At 35.4% G+C, this 19615-nt stretch overlaps 1 protein-coding gene across 4 annotated transcripts in view; it reads left to right on the forward strand.

The window, feature by feature from the left end:
* LOC106870288 (uncharacterized) overlaps positions 1 to 19615 on the forward strand; it is a 45552-nt gene that overhangs the window by 2081 nt on the left and 23856 nt on the right. The window contains exon 2 of one of the 4 annotated variants that reach the window (XM_014916309.3): positions 1628 to 1782. In XM_014916309.3, the coding sequence (XP_014771795.1) occupies positions 1660 to 1782 (123 nt within the window). In that variant the 5' untranslated portion in view covers positions 1628 to 1659. Of the gene's footprint in view, positions 1 to 1627; positions 1783 to 4859; positions 4881 to 18300; positions 18545 to 19360; positions 19448 to 19615 lie in introns of those variants that run through there. The other 3 variants (XM_089365180.1, XM_014916310.3, XM_052973576.2) reach the window with 3 other exon arrangements.

Consider the following 19615-nt stretch of genomic DNA (forward strand, 5'->3'; position numbering starts at 1 on the left):
CGATCTATCTATATCTATCTACCTATCGATCTATCTATATCTATCTACCTATCGATCTATCTATATCTATCTACACGAGAACATTACTGTGTGATACACGATCCCTATTGATCGGCCTTTCCTTTTCTTTTTTTTTCGATCCCTTTTGATCGAACTGCCCCTTTTTCCCTTCCTACGATCCCTTTTGATCGACACCACCAATTTTTTTTTTTTTTTTTTTTTTTTTTTTCCTTCCTTCCCCCTCCCAAAAAGAAAAGCTCTACATTGTATTTGTCCCATCTTCGTTGAGCCCTGTGTGGCTAATAAAAGAAATGTATATCTATCTACCTATCGATCTATCTATCTATCGATCTATCTATCGATCTATCTATCTATCGATCTATCTATATCTATCTATCTATCGATCTATCTATATCTATCTATCTATCGATCTATCTATATCTATCTACCTATCGATCTATCTATATCTATCTACCTATCGATCTATCTATATCTATCTATCTATCGATCTATCTATATCTATCTATCTATCGATCTATCTATATCTATCTACCTATCGATCTATCTATATCTATCTATCTATCGATCTATATCTACCTACCTACCTATCTATCTATCTATTTATCTGTATCTCATTATATACCTGTCTATATGCTTATTGAATTTAAAAGTTTCAAAACGTGGTTTCTTGCATATCTAGAATCTCTGTCATCTAAAACATGAGGGGAAAAAAATTTCGAAAAAGTTCAAAATTGTAAATGGGAGGGGGAAGTGGTGTTGGGGGTGTTATTTATTAATTTATTTTGCATATTCGTAATCTCCGACATCTAAAACGTAGGAATCTGAAGAAAAAAAACTTTTCAAAACAATGCATTTTTCAATGAGAGGTGCGAAACTGCATTAACCCCGATTTTATATATATGTGTGCATGCATATATGGGTACAGGACATTAAAAAAACGTTAAACACAACAAACTTTATTCGAACAACGAAAAAAGCCAACAGAGAAACGAGACGTGCAACATAAAGAGTATACCCCTTCGTCAGTTGTCCCTATTTCATCTACTCCGTGTTTCGAAGGCAATATATATATGACTACGGTTAAGAAGTTCCTTTCGCAACCATGTGGTTCCGGTATCGATTCCACTACGCAGCACCTTAGGCAAAATGTAACCTCAGGTTTATCTTGTAAGTGGAATTTAGTAGATGTATGAAGCTGGTCGTATATGTGTGTATGAGAGGGCGAGAGAGTCTGTAGTCTGTTTTTTTTTTCCCTCATATCCTGTTATCTGTCGACATATAACAAAGATAAAATGAAGATAGACTGAGCTAGTGTTTGTGTATGGCCGCAGTCCAGTGATAGAAACAAATAGGGAATGTCAATTTTTGTTTATACGTGTTTTATATAATACTTTATAAAGTATTCTCTCTTTTCTCTCCTATTCACCTCCCTCTCTCTCTTTCTCTCTCTCTCTTTCTCTCTCTCTCTCTCTCTCTCTCTCTCTCTCTCTCTCTTTCTCTCTCTCTCTACACACACACATTTGTGTATGTGTGTGTATCAAAATTTCCGATCTCTTTCTGATCATGAAGTATCCAGTTTGAATGGAGTCTTTTATCTTTCTTTCAGCAAACATTTGCGTTTTCATGGTTTGAACAAGTATGGGTAACTCACACCAAAAGCCGTCTGATGTGACTCTAATTACTCACCGGACTACAGTACCATCGTCTGAACAGAATGCCGCATCATTAGATTACAATACGTGTTTATTAAAATTTTTTGAGGTGAGTAATAAATTCGACAAGGCTTATTTGTTTATATATTTCTATACCAAGCATGACCAAACTTTTCCGAGAAGCGGGTTGCATGAGACACAGCTCCTCATCGGGCGGCCCCGTGTTACTAAAAAATTTTTTTTAATGAAATTCAAAGTAATTTTTCGTTGGTGTGCCGTTCAGAAAGTTCCACGGGCTGCAGTTTGTTTGCCTCTGATTGTTCTCTCAATACTGTCAATTATTTAATACCTTTTAATGGATTGGCTGTTTTCACTCGATATTGTTATCAGGCAAAACATGATCATCGGCATTATACTTTATATTCATTATCAATTCGTGAAAAAAAAAGTTTTCGCTACAAATTTTCCTAACTGGAACCTCCTTCCTACCAGCTTCATACATTATCAAAATTAACGTAAGTTTATAGTGAAATATTTCATTACCCCTTGAGAGATTGTTTTTATTCCAAGAAAAGTTAAAATTAATTGTAGGTCATTGTTTCTTCTAATTGCTGATTTTACCGTATATCAGAATAAACCCGTTGTGATAACATCCGCAATGAAGAAAAATACAAATAGATGCTAACAAACTGTAAATGATTAACTTAAACGAAGTTAATAATATTTTTAATTAACAGTCTGTTTTATGTGTTTGTGGAGAGTGAAATAAGTGTTTCCCTTCAGTAAAACATTCTTTTATGTAACAGTAAAAATTTCGTTTATATGCACCATGTTCAAACCATTTTAAATTTCAGTCAATTTTTTAAAAATTCATTCGTTCTATATTTTTTTATTTATTATTTGAGTTAATCTTATGACATAAGTATCTATTGTTTTGGCTCTAATTTTTTTTAATTTTTTTTTTTTTAATGACATTTCTAAAAAAACACTTGAAAATTGTCATGTGCTACTTTCATTTGATCAGTAGCATAACTAGAGTGTGTACCACTTGGGTAAGCCCTTGAGTTTGCTGCTCCCGGGTCCCCAAACCTATTATAGACTTGTACAGCAGATCCAAAAGATGCCGCCACTATAAAAGCGCGCCCGAGGGGGAGTGCGTCCCGTTCCCTCCCATTTGGTATAGTTTAAAATTTTTTGACTGTCAAATCTATTATTTCAAGTTATGTGAAATTAATATTTCAAGGTAAAGCAGTATTTTTTTGATTGTTAAAAGTCCCAACAAGGACTGGAATCCTTCTTTGCCGATTTTAATACTATTGTATTAAAATCTGTGTAACGTAAATACTACATCAGTATTCTCTGGAGTAGGGTAGGGGTGTCTAAAGAAATTAGTTTAACTCAAGTACCATCAACACCATAGTTCTAGAAGTGCTAACGTTTCATAGGTAGGGGCGATGCGTAATGAGTAATTTCTGATTTCTTGTTATTTTCTCTTTACCTGCTTGAAACCATTCAATCTTAAAGTACTGCATAATCATTTTGTACTGTTGCATCGCCTTTAGGAGTAAAACTTGGTCAGGATAGTTGTTGAGGTTTAGAGAGTTTGAAACATTTGACAGGTACTTTTTTCTTTTCAAGAAATTTAAACCGATTATAATTGAAATTGCTGATAAAATATCTGGATAATTTTTGGTGTTTTGTAGTCAATATTCTTTTCTCCAACGGATTTCAAGTCAATTTTTTCCTCTCACTATCAACTTTAATGATTTTCAGTTTTCAAAAAGGAGTCAAAATGAGTAATGACAAATTTCATTGATTTCTTCTTTTTAACTGCACATTACGTAAATATATTTGGAAGAAATCCATTCCAGTTGTTGTTGGTATTCCGTCGCTTACGACGTCGAGGGTTCCAGTTGATCCGATCAACGGAACAGCCTGCTCGTGAAATTAACGTGCAAGTGGCTGAGCACTCCACAGACACGTACCCTTAACGTAGTTCACGGGGATATTCAGCGTGACACAGTGTGACAAGGCTGACCCTTTGAATTACAGGTACAACAGAAACAGGAAGTAAGAGTGAGAGAAAGTTGTGGTGAAAGAGTACAGCAGGGTTCGCCACCATCCCCTGCCGGAGCCTCGTGGAGCTTTAGGTGTTTTTGCTCAATAAACACTCACAACACCCGGTCTGGGAATTGAAACCGTGAGTCTGCTGTCCTAACCACTGGGCCATTGCGCCTCCACCCACTCCAGTATATCATGAAGTTATAAAGGATATTTTATGTTTAGTTTTTAGATTTGGTCGAATTTCGTTAATTTCATATCGTGTGCCATTTTCCCCTGACCTATGGTATATAAAATTTTTGTTGCAATTCTGATCTTTCTGATGGATATTGACATGCAAGTTTGTTTTTTTTCAAATGTAATTTTGAAGAATTGAAAAGGCAAATTTATCATATCTTGTCTTAGTCATTTTGCCGCAGCTAAATTTTTAATTTGTATGCTCAAACAGAACGTTTGAGCCTACAAACGTTTCTGATAAGTTTCTAAAATAGTATTCTGAATATTTAATATAGTTTTTTAATGCATTTAGAGGAGATCATTTGATTAGCTAGTATAGTTTTTGTAAGGTAGTGAACATTTGTAATTTTTTTTTCTCTCGAAGTTAAATACAGTAAATCTTATTCATTCTGTTCCAAACACACACACACACACACACACACTAGTTATACCAGTCAGTGAATGATCTCCACTTTCACTTTAGAAGTCTTCCCTTTATTGTGACATCTCAGGGTTGTAAATATTTCACCTGACTGTACGTTAATGTAGCCGTTTGGATAAACAGTCATAGCATAAAAACGGATGAAAGACTGACTGAGCCAATAGAAAGAGAGAAGAATGTAAAAGTTGTCCATTATCATGGAAACACGTGGTCCAAAATGTATCCGTACTATTTAAGAGTAAGGCAGGGCAAAAGTTTTTTTCGAACGTCATTTCATGTTTTCCGGGTCATTATGATAATTACAGTCACTTCAACGTTTTAGTATTCAGATTACTCTGAAATGTTATGCTTAATTTATTCATAGTGTTGAATTAATCATCCATTATCTCATAGCTTTGAGGATTCGATGATGTGGTTGCTTATTTTTAGAATGATATTGTAAGGTAGGCGTGAGAGACCGGATCTGGTCAATTATGAATATATAACAGGTAAGAATATATAAACTTGATATGGACGGTTTAAATGCTAAAGGGTTAAACTTATTTTTTACAAAACGTTTGAGTTTGTATATTTCGTGATCTCACATAATTTTGTTGTTTAAACCCTAAATCAGCCGTGATCCAGGAGATCTATGTTCACATGCATTCCAGCTGTGATTATCTCGTTTTTTTTTTCTTATATCAGGGCTACATTACGCAATTATTTTTTAAGACCGCATGATTTGAAAGAGATTTAACTATTATTTCTAGCATTCCGAGCCGGCGTATAGAGGCTTTCTCACTGACTCATTCTTAATGTGTAGATCCTGTTTACAATAAAACTCAAGGGTGTTGCACACCCTTAAGTATATTACTTATGAAGATTTTTTTAGTGACGTAATGCTAATGTGTTTCCTTGAGTGAAGCTAGTGAAATGAGGTGTGAAACTTTCTAATTTGTATCACTAATCAAATAAAATGTTGTATCATCATCATCATCATGTTATCCTTTAACATCCGTTTTCCGTGCTAGCATGAGTTGGGAGCTGGCAAGCCAGAGAGCTGCACCAGGTTCCAGTCTGCTTTGGTATGGTTTCTACGGCTGGATGTCCTTCCTAACGCCAACCACTTTACAGTGTGCACTGGGCGTTTTTAACGTGGCACTGGCACAGGGCTCTTGCAAGCCAGTCCTCTTCATCAGGAGGAGTGGCCTTAACACTTCTGCTGTGAACAGGTCAAAACTTTGTTGATTGTGACAGAAATTCACAACATGTATGATTTGTATTTCATAATCATTTTACAGCCGTTTTCTCTGCTGCCATGGGTTTGACATGTCATGAAAGTTTGCATCAGTTCTTATATAAAGTTACTGCTTACCTAAGATAACTTGCAGGACCACATCTCATTCATATATTTTTCATTTTTGATTTGTTTTCTCTGACTGGATAATCTTTGTCATGAACTACTTTACAGTGTGTTCTGTGTGCATTTTATTATGTCACCAGCACTAGACAAGACTAAAAGTTGTCCTACACACCTCTTCATTCATTTTTCTCTGTTTTTCTATGCTAGCAAGAGTTAAACAGTTGTTATTGGGCACTGTTGTACATCTGGATGCCCTTCTTACTCTATCTCTTACATGTTTTTCAAGCAGAAGGTCTCTTAGTTTGCATGTCTTCAAAGATGCGAGGCCAAGGAATAATATAATGATAGGCGTAATTTCAACAGTGTCACTGCTTATAGCTCATTTGCAGAGAAGCATAAATGTAAACAATCACACACCTATATGTGTGCATGCAAACACATGCATCTACGATGAACTTCTTTCTTCCTCCTTCCAAACTCACTCACAGAGCTTTGATTGGCCCGGGCTATAGATTTGTGTCCAAAAATGCCTCACTGTGGGACAGGACGAGAAGCCTTATGATTGTGCAGCAAATTTCTCAACTCAGATTCATGGAGTCCTAAAAGCATTTTGTTTATGTCTGTACATGCTAGGCCCTGCCTTGTCAAGCATTCACCACATCTCCTCTCTCTGTCCTTCACCCTCTCCTGCACATCACCTCTTCACTTTCTGATCTATCTACAGATTGCTGCTTGTCACTCCCTTCTTCTACTCTGTTCATCACTCACTACATTCCACTCTCATTCTAACCATCTGTTCCTATCTTTTTTGCACTTATGAAATTACCTTCCTTCTCTTCCCACCTCATCCTCTAGTCCAGGGGTTCTCAACCTTTTTTTATCTATGTACTCCCTTTGATTGCTATTTTATTCTGGTGGACTCTTCTAGCCATTAAATTTTTAAAAACTAGTTTTATAGAAAGGTATTTATTAATGTTTTCACACATTAATTGGTTTAGGTTCAACTGTGTAAAATGTTAGAGAAAGAAGTCTAGATGTTACTTGCAATACATACCTATATCTAAAGCAAAATATTTTAAAGGAACCTCAAAATACTACTGTTGTGTGGACCCCCAAAAATCTGATATGGATCATCAGAGGCCATATGGACCCCGGTTAAGACCCACTGCTCTAGTCATACTCTCTTATACTATCTTGTACCTTGAAAGTTTGCTTTGGCACCTTGTTACTACCATCTTTATCTTTCCTGCTACTCCCACCAATGCTTATATGATTTAAAATTTTGGTCCAAGTCCAGAAAATTTAGAAAGAGGAAGTAAGTTGATTAGCTTGTCCTCAGTGTTTAACTGGTACTTATTTAATCACAAAAGGATGAAAGGCAATGTCAACCTTGGTGGAATTTGAACTCTGAATGTAATTAACCGGAAGAAATATTGCAAGACATTTTGTCCAATGCTCTAAGAGTAACCAAGTATCTCCTCTGTAGCAAATCACATGTGCTAGTCCCTCTTTCATACTTTAGCCTCTCAACACTTGGCATAAAGCTACTTCCCCTCTCTCTCAAATACACCATCACTCAGTCAAGGGTTTGTTTTTTTCTTTTCTTGTCTTGCAAGTTATTGGGCAGTCTCACTAGTGCCAGTGGTATAAAAAAAAAAGCACTTAGTACACAATGTAGAGTGGTTGGTATTAGAAAGGGCATCCATCCATAGAAACCAGGCCAAGGCTGACATTAGAGCTTGACATAGTCCTTGTGGCTTGTTGGATTCTGTCAAACCATTCAAGTTATGCCAGTATGTAAAACAGATGTTAAATTATGTGTGTATGCTATGGTTTGGTAAGAAGAGGAAAGGCAACAAACTTAGCAATTTTTAAGCCTTTGAGGCTGGTAGAAGGAAGTTATCTTTAGATCAGAGAATAGATCTGATTGCCTACAACATTGTAGACTTCACTAAAGACCCTCATAAAACTAGGTGATGGTTTCACTCTAGCATTCAAATTTCAGAACAAGGCTGGGAAATTCAATAGGGTGCAAGCAGCATAAAGTTATTTGGCTTTCAGCTAGGAATTGCAACCAGTACATAGACACTGCTCACCAGTACTTTAATAAGCTTAGATTAAATTGTATAAGAAATAATGAGCTTATTTATTTATTTATTTATTTATTTTTGTATTCATTTGTATTTTAGTCTTGTTGGTTGGTTGGTTGGTGTCTTGTCTCTTAGCTTATAGTGTCACATGAATGAAAAAACTAAAGTCAGTAACAGAGAGAGTACTTTATTATTTATTTAATCCTATTTTAAAGTTAAGAGATACTGCTAAAGATAACTACGTACCCAATGATTTAGTTGTTGTTAACAGTTAATAATCATACAAACTATTGACCTTGCTTTTAAGAGTGAAGTGATTTTTAATATTTACATTACAAGGCACAAATGTAGCTTTTTGGTTGGGATGTTTGAAATCTCATGGTTTCAGGTTTAGTCCTATTTGGGCAAATGTCTTCTACTGCAGCTTGTGGCAAACCAAAGCTTTGTGAATGGATTTTTTTTCCCTTTTAGTATTTAACCTTTTCATTACTATAGATCTGTTGAAATACACTGCTTTTACCGTGTTTCAGTCATTAGACTGTGGCCATTTTAGGGCACTACCTTGAAGGGTTTAATAGAATGAATCAACCCCAGTACTTAGGGTACTTATTCTAGCAATCTCTTCTGCCAGACTGCTTGCTAAGTTTTGTAGTGGATAGACCAACCAACACCAGTTGTGAAATGGTGAGGTGGGGAACATAGACACACACACACATGCAGTTTCTATCTACCAAATTCACTTGCAAGCATGGTCAGCCCAGGGCTATAGTACAAGGAACTTACCCAAGGTGCTGCACAGTGGGACTGAACCCAAGACTGATTGCAAATTAGGTTTTAAAATTACCACATATCCATATATGCACCTTAGTTTGAAGAATTTATTAATATAGCTTTGTCATTATTAATCTAATGTTTGGAACACAAATTAACATGAGATTTTAATGATGGTTGTTTATTTACTTAAAAGCAAGAAATTCATTGCAGAGAATCTGGGGTATCTGAGGTGATCTCAGACAAGTTGATGTGAAAAACTGAAGACATTTCCCAACCACATGGTTCCAGGTTCAGTCCCACTGCATGACATCTTGAGCAAATGTCTTCTACTATAGCATTGGGCCAACCAAAGCATTGTGAGTGAATTTGGCAGACGGAAACTGAAAGAAGCCCATGTGCCTATTTGTTCCTTCAACATCGCTTGACAACCGATGCTGGTGTGTTTACATCCCCATAACTTAGCTGTTCGGCAAAGAGACCAATAGAATAAGTCCTGGAGTCGATTTGCTTGATTAAAAGTTGTGCTCCAGCATAGCCACAGTCAAATGACTGAAGCAAGTAAAAAGAATAAAAGAACATATTTTCAGTCTTGTTGTTTAGTAGATAATTCCATAGATTTGTGTTTGCCACAGATAGATGTCAGCTCAAGAAATTAGAACACTTTTTTTTTTCTTTCATTCAGTCCTGTTGGTTAGAGAAAATTTAATATAACTTGCTTAGTTACACAATTATTAGTGGCATGAGCTATTTAACTTCTGACCAGTTTTTCTATTCTGTGTGCAGCTTGAATAGATCTGCAGAACTGGTTCTTTTACATCTCTCTCAGTCAGTCAGTGAATATATATTAACAATAGAGCTTCATCTGTTTACTCTTACTAATTGTATTATATTTCTACTTTGTGTTTTATTTATTCATCAATATTTTCACAGTCATTCAGTTCACTGAAACCCTACCCTTACTGCTTCTTGAATACCAGCCTCTTAAATGTACTAGTGGAGAAGTCATAGGAATTTGATGATGGTGAAGTGTGCAGCTGTTTTCCTTAATCTTTGGCTCACAAGTACTTTTGAGGTCACCTGTGTTGTCTTAAACAATTTATAATGTAATAATATCATTATTAGATTATTTTTGTCTGCATTATTCAAGTTGTGCCTTATCTGTTATGTCCACTCCCTTGCTTGGGAATCTGTTGTTATTATCATGCTTTCAGAAGAAAACTGAATGCTGTATTCATCCGTAACTAAATATGTATAGTAACTAATTTATATTCATCGTTGTCCTGTTGTCACATATAGTAGAATTGTTTTATATTTGTTCATTTTAGATGGAACAAATGCATCTTGTTACTCTGCTTACTGTCATCTTGTTTATTCTTGAAAAGTTTGACATTTCTGTCATGTATCTCCTCAAAGCTGTAGTGTTTGCTTAGCAATAATACTATAGCAACCAGTTGAAATGACTTTGTGTCTATAGAACTTGAAAAAGTATAAATGGTAATGTTGATAATATCATAAACAAGCTTTTGAGATAAATTGTAATCAAGGGAATAGAAAATAAAATAAGGCCATAGATGAGATTGAGAAACTAGAAAGTAATCGACAATAGATCGAGTAATATCAATAAAATACACTATTTAAGAATAATGAAGGTAAATTTTATCAATAGCTGAACTCACTCAACAGCAGATTGAAGTGTCAGCCCTTAGTGAATGAAACAAGCCAGTACTTGAATAACATTTGGAATAAGGAGTTTTTTTTAAGACAAAATGGATACAAACTAAATACAATTGTCAAAGGTAGAATTGGAAGTATAATTTCATTACTGAAATAAAGTACCAAACTAGAAAGCCTTTAGTCTAGGATTTCCTTGTCTACTTCACAGTCATATACTCGCTTGACTAGACAACTTTATCAGTGTGTAACAGCTAAGTCTACCACCATGGATGGTAGAAGGGAGAATTGTCCTTGTGTAGAAATGCATGCGAAGAGGAGTGAAGTGAGCAATTGCAAATGTAACACATCGTAACTACTGATATAGAAGCTGTTGATGAGATGCATCTCTTAATGAAACTGGAGCACTTTCTGCTAAAGAAGATCACGAACATGGTATTTAAGTAGTGCTGACTTCAAAAAATCTTAGATTGTTTGTCCCTCACTTCCATACCTTACTTTCATTTATTTTGCAAATATTTCACATCAGTAATGAAATGTATTTAATTAGTCATAGTTGAAGTCTTTGCAGGCTAAGTTGATATAGAGTGGTTAAAAAAAGACTCATTTGAAGGTTGTTGCAACCCATAAAACCAACAGAGAATACTTAAAGGAAAGAAAAAGAAATAGCAAAACAAAAAGTAAATGAACTTGACAAAGAATGAATTATGCCTGTTGACAAACAGAAGACAATGTGGAAATGAAAAATGAACTAATGAGGGATAGTGAAATCTTTATCATAGCTAAACAAGAACAAACACATGATAAGAGCAAACTTTAAAGCATAAATAGACTATCTCGGTAATGAAGTAGACAAAACTGTCAGCTACATACTCTGTTAATGTAGGGAAGTGGCACAAAAAGGATACAAAGTAAAATGACATGGTAGGGGAAGAGATATACTAGGAGGTTTGGAGGAAATTTATATGAAAATTAGAAACATTACCAACCCAGATTTATTGAAAATGTTCTATTGTAAGATCTTGCATGTCATGGTTATGAACTGACAGTTTAGTACTGGAGCAGAGACCTGATATGATCGATCATATGACAGGAAAAAAGCTGAAGTGTATTATATTACTCATATAGTAGCAGGATTGTCTTAACAGCAATATAGGCCTCTGGGCAAAGCAGTTTACAGGAGCGGCTATATTTATTTAACAAACCACAGTATACTTAGATTAGCATCAAACACCTTGACCTTATGGAGCTCTCAGGTAACTATCCACTGTATAGGGGCAAATAAATTGTTATATATATTGCTATATCATGTTTCAGTTGTAGGCACAAAATCAGCAATTTTGAGGGCAGTTAAATCATTTACATCAACCCAATACTCAACTGGTACTTATTTTATCAATTCTGAGAGCATGAAAGGCAATCAACCTCAACAGAACTTAATGAGTCAGAAGAAATGCTCCTAAGCATTTTGTCTGGCATGCTAACAATTCTGCCAGTTCACCACCTTTATCTTGCTATATAACTACAGCAGGCCAACAATTTTGGCGAAAGGGATAAATCAATTACAACAACCACTGGTATTTATCTTATTCACCCCCCAAAAGAATGAAAGGCAAAGTTGACCTCAGTGGAATTTGAACTCAGAGTGTAAAAACAGACCAAATGCCACTAAACATATATCCCAGCATGCTGATGACTCTGCCATCTTGCTGCTTTGCTATATCATATAATGCTAATGGAAATAGTTCCACGCTATCTGAACTAGGTCAAGGAATTAAGAAAATTGTGTGGCATGTCTATGATAGTTATGGTTTACATAACTCAAAAAAACTTTGTTCAAGTGACTTGAGAAATATTAGAACAAGACTTTGAAAGAAGAGATATAGAATACTGCCATTCTGTATTCTGTAAGGACTCTTTGCAAAATCTGTGAGAAAATTTATCATTAAATGAATTTAATTGTTGACGTGATCAACATTAAGAGAAGGATTGTTATAGGTCTCTTTTGTACAGTGGGGGTATAAATATATATATATATAGTTTTAGGGAAAATAACCAAGTTTCATGAAACTAATCGATGAAAATCCACTATCACATATAGAAAAATAAATAATTAAAAGCACAATAAATGAGTATAATATAAAACAAAATAAATATCATAAGATAAAGATAGTATCTTTATCTTATGATATTTACTTTGTTTTATATTATACTCATTTATTGTGCTTTTAATTATTAATTTTTCTATATGTGATAGTGGATTTTCATCGATGAGTTCATGAAACTTGGTTATTTTCCCTAAAACTATATATTTGTATATATTTTCTAATCTATAAAATTCAATTTAATTTTAATTTTTTATAAATTGATTTTAATTGAGTTTTTACCTGTAATTTTGGATTTTGTCCCCAATATTATTATATATATTTATATATATATATATATATATATATGGGTGACAACTGTTTCAATTTAATGAGTCAACAATAAATGGTTAGCTGACACTGATTTTTCTGTAAAACATTACAACATTGAACTGATTTCAGATTGATGAATAGCTTGAGTGCTTTGCGAGGAATGAGACCTAGCATTCATTGATCCAGAGGATCTTTAACAGAGTTTCATGTCTGTCATCACTGAAGAAATTAATGATAGGTGAAAAGCTTATGGGGATCCATACATATGAGGATCTATACAGATCGTGTGCAGAAGCAGTTAGTAATAAGTTCAGTGGGAAAAAACCTTGAATTGAAAATCTTCAAAGAAAATAGGATTCTGCCATGTGTGAAAAATGGCAATGCTTAAAAGAAACAGAAAAACTAGGTAGAAATTTCATATTTTACCCAGTGTAAACTATAAATGCACAGGTAGTTATGAAATTGCAGTTACACTGGTAGAAATGATAGACTTCACAAGTAGTTTGCAATACATGTGAAATATATTCTTTCAGTAAATTCACTAAAAGTAGTTGATAGTTTTTACTTAGGTGATTTAATTAGCAACAAAGGTGGGTGCACTAAAAGCATAGTAGCCAGGGATAAAAAGAAATTTTGTGAGTTATTACCTTTACTGATAAAAGGAATTTTTCTCTCTGAGTAATAAAAACAAGCAAGCTGTATGGTGTATATGTACAAAGTAGCATGTTGGTCTTTAATGCAGAAAATTTGCAATAGCTAGAAGAAAATGATGGAAGCATGATTCACAGGATGTGTGTTAATTGAGTAGAGGGGAAAGCTGTGCATAGGAGAGATCAAATGCAGTGTGCTAGAGAAAGAAGATTGTATTAGTATGGATAAGAGATGTATATATATATATATGGAGAATAGTAGTTTCATTAAGAAGTACTGAGCACTTGAAGTGGTTGAATTTGTAGAAGAGGAGCCTCTAGAAAATGACATGGAGCAAAGTAGTGAAGGCTATTCCCAAGAAAGCTGACCCTGGCAAAGAACTGTCATGGTTGGCAGCACACCAGTGCTGGAGAAAACCTGCACACATGGCTAAAATGGTGGTGACAGAGGTTGAGGTGTTTACTATATCTACATTGGATCTTGTTTGTTGTACTAATTAGTTACTCTTTATTACCCTCTTATATTTACCATTCATCCTCCCTCCTATTCACCTGTGCAATGACATGCCATTTCATCTGTCCATATTTAATTCCTCCATAATCTCTTTTATCATGCTACTTATTTTTCACCATCACACATCTGTCACTCTACTGCTTCTATACTCTGAAGCATGCATAAAAAGAAATGGTTCCAGCTTTTTCCATATTTGGTACCCCTTACCATCAATGCTAGCCATCATTGACTCTCCTCCATGTGACTCCTCATTGTCATCTACCACTCTCTGTTGCTATCCACCACCCATTCTTTATTACCATCACTCGTTTCTATTACTATGCCATCATGTTGTTTTCTGTTCCATTTCCAGATCTCCAACAAACATGTAGCTGTTATTGTGTCTTTTCATTATTCCCTCCTCTATCATTCCTTCAATTGTACTCTCCACTTCCACCCTCTCGGTCACATTTACCTTGAAGGAATAGAGGGCATGGAATTTGTTGAGGTGAGATTTTTTACAACCAAATCCCTCTCCTGTTACCAACTGTCACCTATTTCCAAGTAAGGGAATATTTCCTCATGACCAGACCAATCTCAGATTGGAAATGAGGACACTGCTTGTATAGCGGTGACATTTGTTTACAACTATCATATGATGTAGGAGATAGTAATACAAACACAGAACACATGTGCATACCCCCCCCCACACACACACACACACATGTACATACAGACAGGCTTGTTCCACATATCCATCTATAAAATTCACACACAAGATCTTGGTCAGCTCAGAGCTATAATAAAGACACTTGCCCAAGTTGTCAGGCAATGAGACTGAACTGAAAACTGTAGTTTAGGAGCAAACTTCTTACCAAACAACTATGTCTGCTTACATATCTGAAATGGTATGTCCATCAGAAAAATAAAGACAAGCTAACTTTCAAGCAGATAGTTAACCACAAAGTTTATTTCTGTTGAACTGTATACTTCCATGTATCTAAACATCTACAACATCTCAAAACACAACGGTATCTTGTAGAATCATTCTGTATTATTTTCAATGTTTGATTGGTTGCACAAAAATAAAGACAAGCTAACTTTCAAGCAGTTAGTTAACCACGAAGTTTATTTCTGTCGAACTGTATTCTTTACTATAATTAATGCTGCAATCTTCCAAAATTATTAATTTCCACTTATGCATAAAACTACACAGTTAATCATAATTTTTTTTCCTATTAAAGATGCTCTCTTACTCTTTACTTGTTTCAGTCATTTGACTGTGGCCATGCTGGAGCACCGCCTTTAGTCGAGCAAATCGACCCCAGGACTTATTCTTTGGATGCCTAGTACTTATTCTATCGGTCTCTTTTGCCGAACCGCTAAGTTTCAGGGATGTAAACACACCACCATCGGTTGTCAATCGATGTTGGGGGGACAAACACAGACACACAAGCATATTAGATTGGAGCCTGGTGTTGCCATCCGGTTTCACCAGTCCTCAGTCAAATCGTCCAACCCATGCTAGCATGGAAAGCGGACGTTAAACGATGATGATGATGATGACAGTTTCCGTCTACCAAATCCACTCACAAGGCTTTGGTCAGCCCGAGGCTATAGTAGAAGACACTTGCCCAAGGTGCCACGCAGTAGGACTGAACCCAGAACCATGTGGTTGGTAAGTAAGCTACTTACCACACAGCCACTCCTGCTAGTGTGTTTTGAAAGAGATTTAAATGTTATTTCTTATAAAACAGTTCAACAGCCAGGTAGAGTAGTGTTTTCAATGGCTCCACTTAACTCCTCCTTCTTACAATGTACACAGATGACAGCATCCTCTCACACTCTTCCAAACACATCTGCAAAACTAATCTAACCCTTCATCAATTTGCTGAGGAACATCTTTACAAATAAACATTTAAAGTAGCACTTGCCAATGTTACCATGTCTCATTTTAATATAACACCAGAGAACATAAACAAACATCAGTCAACAACAACATTCACGCACATACACAAACACACGCACATACACAAACATGCGCATACACACAAACACATGCATACACAAACACGCACACACACACACACAAACACACGCACGTACAAAGGTTCACTTATAAAATTCCCAGTACTTACAGAAGATTTATTATATCAATGCAAAACAGTGTATAAACACAAACATATACTATATTTGGCGAACAGAAACCAACAGAGGTGTACAAAATTATGTATTAACTGCATCATAGATTATGCAAAGTCCTGTCTACACTGTCCCCACCCTCCAATCTATGTAAACTGTAAAGTACACAAAACTGCATTTTTAAAATCTTGAGCCCATCTACACATGAAGAGAAACACTAAAAATTGAAAGACCACCTAGACAGGTGGTGAGCAGTTTGTTTTAACACTGCTAGAAATAACTACCAAATCTTCCTCAAATAATGCCTTAGATAGGGGAGGACACCCCCAAAAACGATGTTTGTCGAGGGTGGAATGTCTTTCATCATAAGTTTCTTCAAAGTTGATTTTTGATCTAAAGAGCAGTTCCTATATCTTCATGTACAATTAGGCGCAGGAGTGGCTGTGTGGTAAGTAGCTTGCTTACCAACCACATAGTTCTGGGTTCAGTCCCACTGCGTGGCACCTTGGGCAAGTGTCTTCTAATATAGCCTCGGGCCGACCAAAGCCTTGTGAGTGGATTTGGTAGACGGAAACTGAAAGAAGCCCGTCGTATATATGTATATGTATATATATGTGTGTCTGTTTTTGCCCCCCCCCCCATCGCTTGACAACCGATGGTGGTGTGTTTACGTCCCCGTAACTTAGCGGTTTGGCAAAAGAGACCGATAGAATAAGTACTAGGCTTACAAAGAATAAGTCCTGGGGGTCGATTTGCTCGACTAAAGGCGGTGCTCCAGCATGGCCGCAGTCAAATGACTGAAACAAGTAAAAGAGTAATTAACTTCCATGTATCTAAACATCTACGTCTCAAAACACAACAGTATCTTATATAGAATCATTCTGTATTTTCAATGTTTGATTGGTTGCACAAAATTAAAATAAAATTTATTCCTGAAGATATCTTATTCAAATATGAATATGGTTTCCCACTCCCTTTTAAATGAAAGTTGGTTCTGATAATGCTGCAGGTTCAGTAGTTTTAAAGGCTGTTAGTTTAAATAGTGTGAAGTATGCTGTCACTCCCATTCAGTCATTTCAATCACCATTACCCTTTAGAATTCTGATTACTCATGTCAAATGTAATGCTTATTTATTCACATTGTTTTAAATTAATTATACATTATCTCACAGCTTCAAAGTTTCCAATTTGTAATTGTTTATTTTTAGAATGTCATTGTAGGGTAGGTGTGAGGTGCTGAATCTGGTTGGTTTGAACATAAAACCAGAATATTTCTGGATGCTAAAGGTTAAGCATCCAGAAAACTGCTACATCTTAAAAATACCTTTCTACCACCACCACCACTTAATCCTGAGAAGTATTTAAAAAAAAAACATGAAAGTAATCACTCACCTCATTTCAACCAAATAAAGTACTAAGATAGATGTGCAGCACCATCACAAAAGACATGTGAAAAAGATGAGTATTAGTTGCAGTTTACAGTGTATTGAGAATGGACTGGACAGTAGTGCGCAACATATCTGGACTGCTAGAGTGTGTCATCATCTCTTTAATGCCCACTTTTCATAGATTGCAAAGGTCAAATGGAATTGAAGTAGATTTCCTATTGCCAGCCCTCGCTTCTTCACTTTCCAAACAAGATGTAATAATTCTCCCAAGGCTGGACTTGGAAATAAGGGACATTAGATTTGTGACAGTGATGTTTCGTTATAACTATCTATGCTATGAAAACAGGGAGATACAAACACGCACACACATGCATATACACCATGAGTATCTTTCAGTTTCCATCTACCACAACCACACACAAGGCTTTGATTGGCTTGGAGCTATAGCAGAAGACATTTACCTGCTCTGTCTGGAACTGAACGCAAAACCATATGACTATGATGTGAGCTTCTTAACCACATAACAATGCCCATATGATAAACTACTGGTTCTCAGTTAAACAAAAGTGCATTATAGCTTGATCTTTGGATTGTACTTAGTTGTTCAGCTAGCTACCTATGTACCATATTTCAATGATCAAGGCTTGCCTCAAGTGGTACTATTACTACTACTATTCAATCTACTAGTTTCTCATCCTGAAACCATTTTCAAAAAAAAAAAAACTTTGACCATCAAACTTTCTACTTAAACCTTTGTCCAATCAACCTATCCCACCTCTAGTATTATATTTCTCTGAAATTCCCTATAGACTATCCTTCAGGAATGTAATTCCTGGCATTTAATCACATTAATTTGATTCACAAGGTGTGTATGTGTGTGTGCATGCCAGAGGCTTTTACATATAATGAGGTACAAGAAAACAAATGCATTGGGAATAGTTGATAAAGATCTATTTATCTTTTCCTTGTTTCAGTCATCAGATTGCAGCCATACTGGCTCATTCTCCTTAGAGGATTTTAGTCAAACGAATCCACCCCAGTACTTTTTTTAAGCCTGGTACTTATTCTACCGGTCTCTTTGCTGACACATTGTTGCAGAGGCCACAAACACACCAACACCTGTTGTCAAGTGGTGATAGGAGACACACATATTATTATTGACAGAAGCAGTGTTAATACCAAAAGGTAATTTTCATGTCCAACTTAACATGGATGTCTTGTTAAAACAGATTTCCCACGGATGATTTCCAGAACATATTTTTTTCGTGGTTAGATGATTCGGCATCTATTTCTAGCATATAGGAGTCCACTTTTGCTGGTCATTCCTCTTATTTTTGTATGTAATATAATTTTAACCTTCGGATTTTTTTAATATGCTAGACCACTGGTTTTAATTGATTAATATCAATTTCTACCCTCATTAATAAATTATATATATATATATATATATATATATATATATATATATATATATTATATGTGTGTGTGTGTTATTTGTATAATCCAATTTTACCACTGAGCTGTTGCTTTATTTTATCGATCTTGAAGAATGAAATGCAAAGATACAGGATTTGAACTTAGAGCCTAAAGAACCAAAACAAATAAATACTGCAAGGAATTTTGTCAGGCACTCCAACTAGTTTACCAAATTTGCGCATTTTTATCATTCAGGGTAATGTAAAACATAACATAATTATTAAACTAGTCAGATATAAGAATCAATTTTATCAAATGGGACCGGTGCCTCCCAGGTTTCTTTTAGCTGAAAATCCTAAATTAATGTTTTTTAGCACTGTTTGTCTTTAGGGGAGGATGTCCGCAGCGATTGTAGTTATTGTTAGTTGTAAAAAATGTATTATAACAATTCCACATTATGTCGCTTTCTCTATCGGCGCAAGAAGACAAATCAAAAGTCACTTTATTTCGATTAACTTCGTTTTATGAACCTGTTCTGATGTAAGGAAATAAGGAGTAAGGGGAAGTGATTCATGCATATAAGGGAGAGAAATCGTCCGAATGTGCCTTCCTCGCACTACTTGCAAGCGAAACGATGTTCCTCGATGTTTACAATTATATAAAAAAGGAAATGTAATACAATAAGCTTTACGCGTAGTTTATATTAGTCAAAAGTGTTGACACTATTTTTTCTAATTAGTTTTTACTCATCTTACCATGTACCATGTTTCACGTTTACTATTTGTAACATTTTCATTATTGTTATATTTGGGGATGGTCATATTTTGCCAGTTAAACACA

Source organism: Octopus bimaculoides, chromosome Z, assembly GCF_046866305.1.
Source record: "Octopus bimaculoides isolate indiv1 chromosome Z, ASM4686630v1, whole genome shotgun sequence".
In the NCBI taxonomy this organism is placed as follows: domain Eukaryota; kingdom Metazoa; phylum Mollusca; class Cephalopoda; order Octopoda; family Octopodidae; genus Octopus; species Octopus bimaculoides.